General features: G+C 38.7%; 1 protein-coding gene across 1 annotated transcript; it reads left to right on the plus strand.

Annotated features, from left to right (window-relative positions):
• Nucleotides 1-1,767: 1,767 nt before the first annotated feature.
• LOC127440400 (plexin domain-containing protein 2-like) lies at nucleotides 1,768-11,949 on the plus strand. The gene is made up of 13 exons (XM_051696939.1): nucleotides 1,768-1,855; nucleotides 3,651-3,877; nucleotides 3,963-4,103; nucleotides 4,540-4,609; nucleotides 4,703-4,825; nucleotides 4,965-5,083; nucleotides 5,177-5,276; nucleotides 5,424-5,519; nucleotides 5,761-5,842; nucleotides 6,134-6,194; nucleotides 6,278-6,497; nucleotides 10,905-11,065; nucleotides 11,722-11,949. Exons 1-13 carry the CDS (start codon nucleotides 1,768-1,770, stop codon nucleotides 11,947-11,949), a joined length of 1,716 nt encoding a protein of 571 aa, XP_051552899.1.
• Nucleotides 11,950-12,634: the final 685 nt, after the last annotated feature.

Genomic DNA, 12,634 nt, shown 5'->3' on the forward strand with positions numbered 1-12,634 from the left:
CTGGGAATTTAGTTTGGACAAATGATAGAAACCCTAACCCTAACAAAATGAGGTACTGTATAGAAAAGTGCTTGACCTTCAGTATTTAAGTAGCTTTTGGGGGCAGTAGACATAATCCCCAAACTTTCTTTTTTCATCTGCATAAATTCCCACATACATCATTACATTTCATTTTTAGAATGCCCTCTATCTGTACTTGTCAGTAGGCCTTAATGTAATTCTAAAGTCACTGAAAAAGAATTAAACCTCAGCAAACAGAAGCTTGAGAGTGGCAGTCTAAATAAGTCTGATATTTTACTTAATAAGGTGCACTCAGTAATTTTTTCCCCATTAAAAAAGTTTTACCCCTAAAGAAATAATTGTAATTTTGAAACATATGTATAAAATCATGAACACTCACATGAGATGAGGATTAGTCATATCAGTAACCTTATAAAAGCTGTTTTATTCTTCATGGGGCAGAGGCATGCTCATGGGGGCTGCCATTTTAGAATCACATGACCAGCTGAATACTACTGGCTTAATCTCAGTAACTGTCTTGTTATTGGACACTTTCACTCTTGGATTAAATTAATCATGGCTGATTGTGAATAGTGAATTTCTACAATGACTTCTGTAACCGAAAACTTTTGAACCGAAAACTTGAATTTGATTGATGCTGCATCCACACACCTAGGTGTCACTGTAAGCTCAAGATGACACGAGCAAAAACGTACTGAGTGCACCTTTAATTTTTAGACCCCTGAATCTAGATGCAAACATAATTTAGAACAGAGCACTCTGACTTCTCCAAACTCAAGGGCCAGAGAGGCCTCTCAGCCTTGTGAGACATTTCACACTCCCCTAATCCACTAATTTCTCACAGGAACCAGTTTCCTCATGGTAAGCCAACATTCTCTCCTTTCCCCAATCAAACATGCACACACACCAAACACCAGAGACACACTCTCACATTATCACATCCACTTAAAAATAGTAAAAACAAAAAACATCAGTTTTAATTGCTCAGATCAATCAAAATGAAATGTGTCGGTATCACCATGAATAAACGTGTGTCTATATTTAAAGCAAGTGGCTGAAACTGTTTAATTTCATGGTTCTGTTTGTTCTGAGAGTGTCTGCTGTTCATGTTTAAATTGACACTGTTCTGGAGTGGTATAAATTATATGGTTAAACACATATTTAAAAGTGATTTTACAAAGAATAAAATCCCTGTGTGAAAAGAAGATGCAGTGGTGAAGTTGTAATAGGGCTACCAGAAATGTCATATTCTTGCCATAACCTGAGTTTGACATGGTAGCCCTATAAGATTTTTTAAGTAAAAAGATTTCGATCTAGGTAAAGAGATACATTTGTTCTTAGATGTAAAGTATAAAGTTTTGCAATTTGCACTTGTTGAAAAAGCATGTTGAATGACATTGTTATAACCTGAAAAATAGAAAAATATATCCTTCAGTGAACATATAAATTCAATTTAGCAGTTTATTAAAGGAGATAAATAAAATTCAGATCCTCCCCAGTGTTTACACTCATAAAACACATGATGCAGGCTTTCTTCCTATTTTACAGATCACACACAAATTCGTCTCTGAGATAGCTGAAAGTCTAAACTCATCACATACGCGTCACTACAGCCTCAGTATGGATTTGACATACTCGTGGGAGTGTCGGGGGAGCTGAACTTCGCATCAGCTGTGGAGTTTAAACATATTATTCGGCTTCTCCTTCCTTTGAAATTTACAAGGACACTTTAGAATATCGTCGGCCATGGCACTAGTGACTAGACCACACGTTTTCTTTGGGATTTTCGCAGTTATTCAGATTATATTTACCATTCAGGAATTACCGTCAAATGGTAAGTCGTTCATTTATTTGCCAAGTTTTTAATTCCACTTTGTGGCAAAAATAAAATAAGAGTTACCTAGAGATTAATTTAATAATCTACGAATTTAATCTCAGAATGATGTGCTCATTTCCCATAAATGACCAACAGAATTATCCTTAAATGATCTTTCCCTTAATTCCTTTGCCATATGATTCGTTTTGGACTGGATCATTCTCTTGTGCTAATGCCTTAATTTTCAGTACTCTTTTATAAAACTGGCTACACTTGCAGGATAGGTCAATTACATGACTCATTTTTTCTCATTTATTAAAAAATATATTAAAAATGCAATTCACACAAAAACATTACTTGAATACACTCAGCATAAATTCACTGCTGTGTGATGTTTTAATTTCTGAGTTCAAAGTAATTTTGATATTTTTCTTTAAGTCAAAAAATCTCTTATTGACATAGGTGATATCGGGTTGATATGTATATAAAAAATTATATATATCAACCCGATCTCACGAAAATTCGTACATATTTGACGAGTTGGCTATTTCGTATGATTTCGTTCCTATATAGATAGATAGATAGATAGATAGATAGATAGATAGATAGATAGATATCTTTGACAACTTCTGTGCCTTTTTCACTTGACACAGCAATTATTATTATTATTATTATTATTATTATTATTATTGTTTCATAATTATTTTGTTGTAGTTAATGTTTAAAAAAAAATCCTAATTCATTAAAACCAACACAGACGCAAAGATTGCATTTATACGAAACTGACACATGTCTTTTAAATTAGACTCTTATGATACTTACTATTTTTATCACCTCGGACTTCTTATTAGCATCTTATTAGTCAATGATGCATAAATCAGTTGAATAGAGGGCACTGATACACCTTGTAAGAATAAAGATTATAAGAGAGTAATGCTTGGCTTAGTCATTAAAAGACACTGAGAACAGTAAATTGCTTAACAATTCACAGGGTAACTAATTCAGAAAAAAAATGAGATAGTATGGATATTTTTTATATTATATTTTTTAATAATTATGGATTTATTTACCTACAACCATGTTTTTTTGTTGTTGTTGTTGTTGTTGTTTTTTGTTATTCATACAGTAGCTAGCCATCCAGACCATTTTTGTGTCCTGTGCTCACTGTACCCTGTGGTCTTTGTTGAAAATAAACATGAGAGACCGAGGTCCCATCACATAGTTACAATGCCAAACTGGAAAATGGATCCCTTCTTCACTGAGGCGCAGGATCCCATTGGGTAGCATTCAGTTAAAGACACTCTGATATTAACTATAGCAGATCACGTTGGAGATATTGATATAGATGTAATGTAGCGTAGGCAGAATTTCAATGAGAAGGACACAGGAAAGAACTGGACTGTGCACACAGAAACTCTTATGTTGCACCAGTCAAAACATTGCCCTACCCTCATACTCCCTTCCACCTACTACCATGAGGAATGCTGAGCATGTTTCGCCCTCTCTTGTGAAAGAACTACTTTGGACAAACTCCTGTCACTGGTAGGATGTGACAATATGTGTTTATTTTTTGTTTGCATCCAGAGTCTCACAGCTGTGAAACCATTCTTCAATACCATTCTTGAAACAGCTAAAAAGATTAGTTTTTTTCTGTGTCAGATATCACACAATGTCATACTGTATCAGGTGGCACAGATGTTAATTTTGGTTCTTAGTGCAGTTCAAATTTAGGCTGTTAATTCAGCTAGAGTCTACAAATTTGCTTTTCAGTGAAAACATCAAATAAAATGGCTTGATAACCATTATTTGTCAGGGGTCTCCTACTTTGCCTTTGAGAAGCTTTCCAAGAAAGAGAGTGCTGAAGTAAACCTCAAGCTTTACCATAAAAGATGGAGGAGATGGCTGTTCTTATCTAAACCAGAGGACGAGATCAGTCAGAAAAACCAGGATCTGAAACGCTATGAAGTGCATGGCAGATTGGATTCAGAGCGCTTTCCAGATGTTGTGACTAATGACAGTAATGGCAACTCATCCATTGAGGTAAAAATTTAAAATGAGGGCCTACTTCTCAGACATATATCTGCACTCATACACTTACTGTTCATAAATGTTCTGTTTGCTTTAGAGAGATATGGATCATATTTACTACACATCCAAACTCTATGGGCCCACAGACAGTGCAGACAAAGATTTGTGGGTCAGTCTTGAACAATTGGACATGGGAAGGGTTCATGAAATTCTCTCTAACACGCATCAACAAACTTTGGTACGGACTAGAACAAAAAAGTAAATTCTTGATATTTTGTTAACATTGCAGGTGCATATGCATGTTATGATATGAAAATGTTTTATGTAACACTTCACAATAAGGCTGTATTTGCCTAAATTAATTAACAATATTAGTTAACATGAACTAACAATGAACAACACACTAACACCACCTATTTATCTTGACCCATGTTAATTAAAAGTTATTAGTTAATGCTTTATGAATTAACAATGAACAACTGTATTTTCATAAATTAACATTGACCAAGATTAATTAATGCTGTAAACATGTTAGTTCCTGATACCTAATGCGTTTACTAATGTTAATAAAAACATCTTATTTGAAAATGTTACCAATTTTTGTAATTGTTATTCATTGTAATGAAATTTTAGTAAGAAAAGTGTTTAATATAATTTTTTGTTTGTTTTTATAGAGATTTAATCTGTCCTTCGATTTCCCTTTCTATGGACATCTCTTAAGGGAAATACATGTAGCTACAGGAGGTGAGTGCTACACAATTTAGATTGATTTAAACTTTATTTTAAATGAAATTTTAGGATTGATGTGTATTTTAAGTTGATTTAATTTCTGTTCAGGTTTCATCTACACTGGAGATGTTATCCACAAAATGCTAACAGCGACTCAGTACATTGCTCCACTCATGGCTAATTTTGACCTCAGTATCTCACAAAATTCAACGGTTATTTACTGTGATAATGGTAAAATGGGACAGACTAAACATGCTTTTGAAATTTGAAGTACCCTGATTTATTTACATAACTGAATGTGTTAAATCTGAATACATTTTAATATTTGAATTTGAAAGGTTATTATTAAAAAAAAAAAAAATTATTTTAGGTACAGCTCTTGTTGTGCAGTGGGACCATGTGTATATCCAGGATGCTTCTCATTTGGGCAGTTTTACCTTCCAGACATCCTTGCACAATGATGGCAGAATCATATTTGCATACAAAAAGGTTGTTTTTACATAGTTCTTGGCTATTACAGCTGCTATCACCTCATTCTTGTGGACAAACCAAACTTTGATTGTGGACTCTTGGCTGTTTTAGATTCCCATTGACATTAGTAAGATTAGCCCAGTGAATCATCCTGTGAAAGTTGGGCTCTCAGATGCATTTGTGGTTCTTCAAAAAATTGACCAGATCCCCAGTGAGTCACTGCTCAACTTCTTAATACTTTTTCACACTCAAGTGATGTCTCTGCATATATAATTGCTTTGGCCTAAGAATTCTGCCATTCCTTAGTTGTGTATTAAATCATGTCTTGTTCTTGTGGGGGGGCTTTTTTTTGTGACAGATATTCGACGGAGAACAATATATGAATACCATCGCGTAGAGCTCTTAAAATCCAAGATCACCAGCTCCACTGCTGTTGAGATGCTTCCTCTGCCAAGTAAGTCTGAGCTGCTGACAGAACTGCATCAGCTAAGATGGAAATAAGACCAATATAATTACAGTAACCACATACATTATGTTTAAAATCTTCTGTAACTCTGTTATACACATTCTTTTTTTTCTCTCTCCATGGCTTTACTTCAGTATATTTCTTCACTTAGTGTGAGAAAACAATAAGTACCCACATATTTTTATCATGTGTTTGTTAAAATTTGCCATGGCGCCTCCTGCTGTGTCAGCCTGCCTCCAGTTCTCCAGCTGTGAGATGTGTGTTACGGCTCACATTGGCTTCAACTGTAGCTGGTGTAGTCACCTTCAAAGGTATACACTTTATTGGTTCACTTGTATTTTTGATATGCACTAAAACTACTAGACCATAAGATAGAATCTGACCAAAAACACTAAACAATTTCATCATAACAGTGTACTAATTTCTGAATCTGTGTAGATTACTGTACTTAATGTTAATTTCAATATACATTTTAAACTAAAATTTGTATACTTTAAGATAAACCGATATTTATAAATGTTGTAAAAATGCATAATGCATTTACTGGTGTTAAGAAATAGAACCTTATTGTGTTATCAATAAAAAAATATTTTCTCCTGTAGATGTTCCAGTGGATTTGACCAGTACCGTCAAGACTGGGTTGACAGTGGATGTCTAAATGAGGTGAAGAGCCATTCTTGGGCCATTCCTCATTTATAATTCAACCATCTCCCATTGTTACTAACTTACTTTGAATGTGTTTCAAGATAAAGAACCAGAGTTGTGGTCGATCTCTAGACAGAAAACCACCTCTCATTAAAGCCAGCACTCCAGCAGCACAGACAGGAACAACAACAGTTTCAAAAAAATGGATCCGAGTTTCCACAACCACAGCAACCACATCAATTGGAGCCTTCTCTCTTACCACCAAAATGACCAGCACACCCTTATCCTTAAAAAACCCTCCAACAAGTATCCTCACTGATGGTAAGTACCTTATTATTGTCTTGATGTGTTATTAGGTCCTGTAGACCATTAAGAATTTATTTACAGCAGTGGCGATTTCTCAGGGCAAGCAAAGCCTTCTCTGCTCGTGTAACATGCCTAATAAATAGATATTTTTTAATTCTTTCATTCTCATTGGCCTTTTTGCCTATGTATGTTCAATCGCTTTCCACTCCTAATTCATCTACAAATGAATAGCAAAAAACAAAAAGTTTATCCAATCAGAATTTATTCCTTAAAGAGCACCTATTATGGTTTTTAAATGTGCCTAATTTTGTTTTAAAGGTCTCATACAATAGATTTACATGCATCCAAGGTCAAAAAACACTTTAATTTGCTCATAATTTAAATTGCAGCATTACCTTTTTTTCCCAGTGTCAAAAACGACTTGTTCAATAATCCGTTCTAAAGGATTCATTCTAAACTCCTCCTTTCAGAGAACCTGCTCTGCTCTGATTGGTCAGATGTCCCAGTCTGTTGTGATTGGTCAACCGCTTAGTGTAGTGTTTGAGGGCGGGTCAAAGCTGTTCGCGAGCAGCCAATGAAGACCAGAGGCGGGGTTTTTTTGTTAGCAAATTACGTAGGTTAGTACAGGAAGTAAGTCTGGAATTACTAACGACTCGTTTCAGGTGTTCAGAATCGGTTCTTTCTTTTGGGAGTCAATAACTCCATTTGTCGTGCACTTTGATTTTTGAAACTTTGCAGACTTTTTTACATTCACAAACAGCTATATAACACACTACATGAAAGGTAATATTTGAAAAACCATAATAGGTGCTCTTTAATGCTTACAAGCAAAGCGAGTCGGCTGTTTCACAAATCGCATGCTCCCTAGCCGAAGCAGCGCATGAGTTTGAGCTCCTGTAAGGCCTTCAGAATTTCACAGAATCCCTCAACAGTGCAAGTGAATAGGCATCTAAAGTCAGATTGTCAGATTCATCAGCCAATCAGATTGATTTATTTGTTCTTGGTGGGTGTGGTCTTTAGGATATGTCCCAGTCCAGGCCTTCTAGCTGGCCTTGAGTGACGCAATCATGCTTTAAGTGATGTACGTAATTTGAAAGCGAAGAGCGTGAGATCTTACTGATGAGTCGGCTGTCATCACTGCTGTTATTGAGAAAGAGATCCTTATGGATTTAAAAACCTGAGATATTCTGCATGATTGTGCGATTGATTAATTAAACAGGAAAGGAAGACTGATTTTCACTTCAAGCAAATTGGTAAGTGCTTTTTGCATTGTTATAGCAACATCAGGAGTTTTCTAAGTGTAAATTATGCTGCTGGAGCATTCAGTGCCGGATCAAGTTTTGAAAACTAACCATGTACCCTGACGGAACAAAATGTATTGCAAGCAAAATTTAAATCGTAAATATTATTAGAGAGCTTTTTCTAGGTATTAGACCTCCTTGGTTCTGGCTTTCGTGCGTGGACGTGTTTTTAAAATATCAAATGGTATTATTAGTTGACTGCCAGGCAATGTATGGCATGCGGTGTCTTATAATTGTGAAACTGTGTTTTCTTAATGGCATGAATCGCACTGAAGGCCTAGACTTAAAATGCATGGGCCGCGGCTGATTTACAGTCACATGACCTTAGTATTTGCTGGAACCCCCATTTCAGTATAGACTTACTCATTGCTCCTCCCCCAGCCTCTTTTGTTTGTACACTCAAAAACATATTTTAGCCTATTTCTAAGATTTACGCATTTCAATTACATGACAAAAATTCCACCAAATTAAACTGTGTATTGTTTAACAAAATTAAATTAATAAAATGTAAAATATTGAAATGCATAAGTCTTAAAATATATATATTTTTTTTAAGTATCCTGCAGGAACCATTTTAGGGTTAAGTTAGAAAAAGATCTAAATAAAGAAATAATGTCTAAATTATGACAGCAATCAGAAAAAAAAAGTTTTATTTTGATATTTTTCCCTGGCTACAAAACTACAAAAAGAGGCCATCAACATTCTTTTCGTGTAGGAAATTTTTGAAGAAAACAATGTTGAAAAGAGTGACAAAATGTTAAAAACTCACAATTAATAAGTTGTCATTTTGTTACTCATTTTGTACTTTGATAACACAAAGTATACATTTGTTTGAGAAACACATTGTATGAGTTGGTATCGTGTTCAAATGACGATTGTGGTTAATCAGAAAATGTCCTGGTTACTTGCATAACCTCCATTCCCTGATGGAGGGAACGAGACGTTGTGTCGATGTAGTGACACTAGGGGTCACTCTTGGGAGCCCGAAACACCTCTGGTCTTTGATAAAAGGCCAATGAAAATTGGCGAGTGGTATTTGCATGCCACTCCCCCGGACATACGGGTATAAAAGGAGCTGGTATGCAACCACTCATTCAGGTTTTATGCTGAGGAGCCGAGACGAGGTCCGGCCATTTCAGCGGGTAGTTCAGTGTTGTGGCAGGAGGGCCACAACGTCTCGTCCCTCCATCAGGGAACGGAGGTTACGTAAGTAACCAAGACATTCCCTATCTGTCACTCATTCGACGTTGTGTCGATGTAGTGACACTAGGGGTCCCTATACGAAACGCTGCAACTGGCTGAACTGTGTTACGTGAACTGGCGGTGTGTGATGGGCAGACCATTGTGTGCCTCATAGCCAGCGCACCAGGCCAACACGTAACCTCCCCCAACATAGTTATGAGTGTCGAACGTTCCTTTGGGGACAAGTCGACTACCCAAAAGATAGAGACAGGCTATCCCAGTCGTGGCCTCTTTTCCCCTTCTTTTTTTCCAATCCCTAAAAAAGAAGGGGGATTATCCGACTGGGCCGCCAGGTCTAGTCGGGGGGTGTCCCTCCCAAGGGGAGGACACCGCGGAGACCACATCTCACCCAAAGAGAGGGGGGGGATATTTAAGTGGAAAAATATGTCACATGGTCTTGCCGACCATGTGGAGAGTCTCATGATAGATCCTACCCAATGGGGGAGGAGTTGCTACAAACATGGAGACTGTGGCAGAGGGGGCTCTGCCCAAGGAAGATGCAGATTGTCAACAGGGAAATGAATTAGCAGAAAATATACATTGCATGGGGTTACCTTACAGGGAACGGCCACATGTGGAGCACCTACCCCAGGACAGGGCTCTTAGTTAGCACATGAACTCGGCTGGCAGTGAGTCTCTCCAAAAACTCGACTGCCACAGGGCTCAGAGGAAGTCAACCAGGGAACATAGTTTGTGAACACTACTGGGAATTAATGGCACATGTCTTCAGCTCAGAGGAGGTGAAAGATGCTATATGTAAGCGATACACCCGGCCAGCTATCCCGGGCTTATCCACTTGTATTGTGTACCTGGGATGAAACCGGTTCCACCCGGAGGTTGTAGAACCTTGCAAAGGTGTTGGGTGTTGCCCAGCCCGCTGCTCTGCAAATGTCTGTTAGAGAGGCACCCCTGGTCAGGGCCCAGGAGGCCGCTACACCCCTGGTAGAATGGGCTCATAGTCCTACCGGGGGGGCATGTCCTGGGCGAGATATGCCATATGATGTGGCATCAATGAGGCTGAACTCGCCGTGAGACGAGCCGGTGGACTCATCCAGAAGCCCGATCGGGGCAGACGAGCGTGCTGGGGAATGGGAGGTCCGTGGGGGGATACTCGGTGGAGGCGATCCCATTGGAGTCCCCAAATCGCCCCCAGTGCTAGCCGCACTGGCCTCAAACCCGTAGGTAGAAGGACCGAGGTGGGGAGCCGCTGGGGTGTCTTGCTTTCTTATGAAAGCAAGCCGTGACCGCAAAGTTGCCGTGGTCATATTCTCGCAGTGAGAACATGAACCATCCATGAATGCTGCCTCCGTGTGGGTCATGCCCAGACACAAAAGACAGTGATCATGACCATCTGAAGTTGAGAGGTAACGACTGCAACCAGGAATAACACACAATCGGAAAGGCATCTTTAAAAAGACGTTCCGTGTGTGCCGCTCTTTTAGTGAAATATACTCTTTCAGAAAATATACTCTCTTTTTTCTGCCAAAGCGCCCGGGGCATTCTCTACAGTGCGCCAGTGCAGAGGAGGGAGAAGCCACTGAAATGCGCCGTCAGATCCAGCAGAGGTGAATGGACAGTCATGAAAATTCAGCTCAATGAGCATGACCGTTCAGCTCCGAAGAGAAAATCTGAATGAGTGGTTGCATATCAGCTCCTTTTATACCCGTATGTCCGGGGGAGTGGCATGCAAATACCACTCGCCAATTTTTATTGGCCTTTTATCAAAGACCAGAGGTGTTTCGGGCTCCCAAGAGTGACCCCTAGTGTCACTACATCGACACAACGTCGAGTGAGTGACAGATAGGGAACCAATGTTCAGACTCAGAAGTCTTGTTGTAATTGTTGTTGTTCATCTTTATGAGCAGGTTCTCTTTTTCAGAGTCTCACATGGACAGTACAGATAAACAGACAGAAGAGCAGATTCAGACTGCTCTGCTCATTGGCATCCTGGTCACCATGGTCCTCATGATGGCAGCTGTGTTGGCAACTGTATACATGTACTACCATCCAACCTCCAGTGCCAGCCTCTTCTTCATAGAGGTCAGTCTCAAGCAATAATATATATATATACACCGATCAGCAACAACATTAAAACCACCTGCTTAATATTGTGTAGGTCCCTCTCATGCCTCCAAAACAGCGCCAACCCGCATCTCAGAATAACACTGCTATTCCTCTCACCACAATTGTACAGAGCGGTTATCTGAGTTACCGTAGACTTTGTCACGAACCAGTCTGGCCATTCTCTGTTGACCTCTCTCATCAACAAGGCATTTCCATCCACAGAACTGCCGCTCACTGGACGTTTTATGTTTTTGGCACCATTCTGAGTAAATTCTAGAGATTGTTGTGCGTGAAAATCCCAGGAGATCAGCTGTTACAGAAATACTCAAACCAGCCCATCTGGCACCAACAATTTTCCATGCGATTATCTAATCAGCCAATCGTGTGGCAGCAGTGCATAAAATCATGCAGATACGGGTCAGAAGCTTCAGGTAATGTTCACATCAACCATAAGAATGGGGAAAAATGTGATCTCAGTGATTTGGACCGTGGCATGATTGTTCGTACCAGATGGGTTGGTACCATTTATATATATATATATATATATATATATATATATATATATATATATATATATATATATATATATATATATATAATTGTAAATGTTGTCTTTTTTTATTGATATCTAGAGAAGGCAAACACACTGGCCTGCTATGAAATTTCGACGGGGTTCAGGACACCCATCATATGCAGAGGTAGAAGCGATGGGACAGGACAAAGAAGGATTCATCATGATGGAACCTAGAGACAGTTTCATGGTATTGGACAGGAGAGAAAGCTCATTCCTAACTGACCAGAGAGAAGGATTTATTGTAGCTGACCAAAGAGAACGCTTCCTCATCATGGAACGCTGCTGACATGAATTCCATACATTTTGACTTTTTTTTTACTTTTTTTTTATGTTTCTCTGTTTTTGAGAGGGAGTTGCACAGGGAACTGGAATGTATATGTGGTATGTGACTATATTATAGGAAATGCAAACACTACACAGTACTTGATCTATTGTACCCTCAAACCAAAATGCAATGTACACCGTGTCCACACACACACACACACACGTGCGTGCACGCACACACAAAGTTATACCAATGGAACTGAATGACCCAGGACAAGCCTTAACATTTGGGCTTTTAATTTGTTACTGTTCCTCTCTGTTCCAGGGCAGGGGACAATGTTCCTTGTAGTTTCCCTTGTCAGAGTCCATGTTTAGAACACACAGGGCCTTTAAAGTTGCACTCAGTAACTTTATTGTTTGTATTATAAACTTGCACTGACACCTAGCGGCTTGGATGCAGCATCATTCAAAATCAAAAGTTTTCATTTTTAGATGCTACTGTAGAAATTTACAATTCACAGTCACCTATGATTTCTTTAACCCATAAGTGAAAGTGTCAAACAACAGGCCGTTTACTGAGATTAAGCGAGTAGTATTCATCTGGTCATGTGATCCTAACATGGCAGCCCCCATGAGGGGACCCTCTCCATGTAGAATACAACAGCTTTTATAAGGTTACTGATATGATGCTTCATCTCATATGAATG

Source organism: Myxocyprinus asiaticus, chromosome 5 (genome assembly GCF_019703515.2).
Source record: "Myxocyprinus asiaticus isolate MX2 ecotype Aquarium Trade chromosome 5, UBuf_Myxa_2, whole genome shotgun sequence".
Lineage (NCBI taxonomy): Eukaryota > Metazoa > Chordata > Actinopteri > Cypriniformes > Catostomidae > Myxocyprinus > Myxocyprinus asiaticus.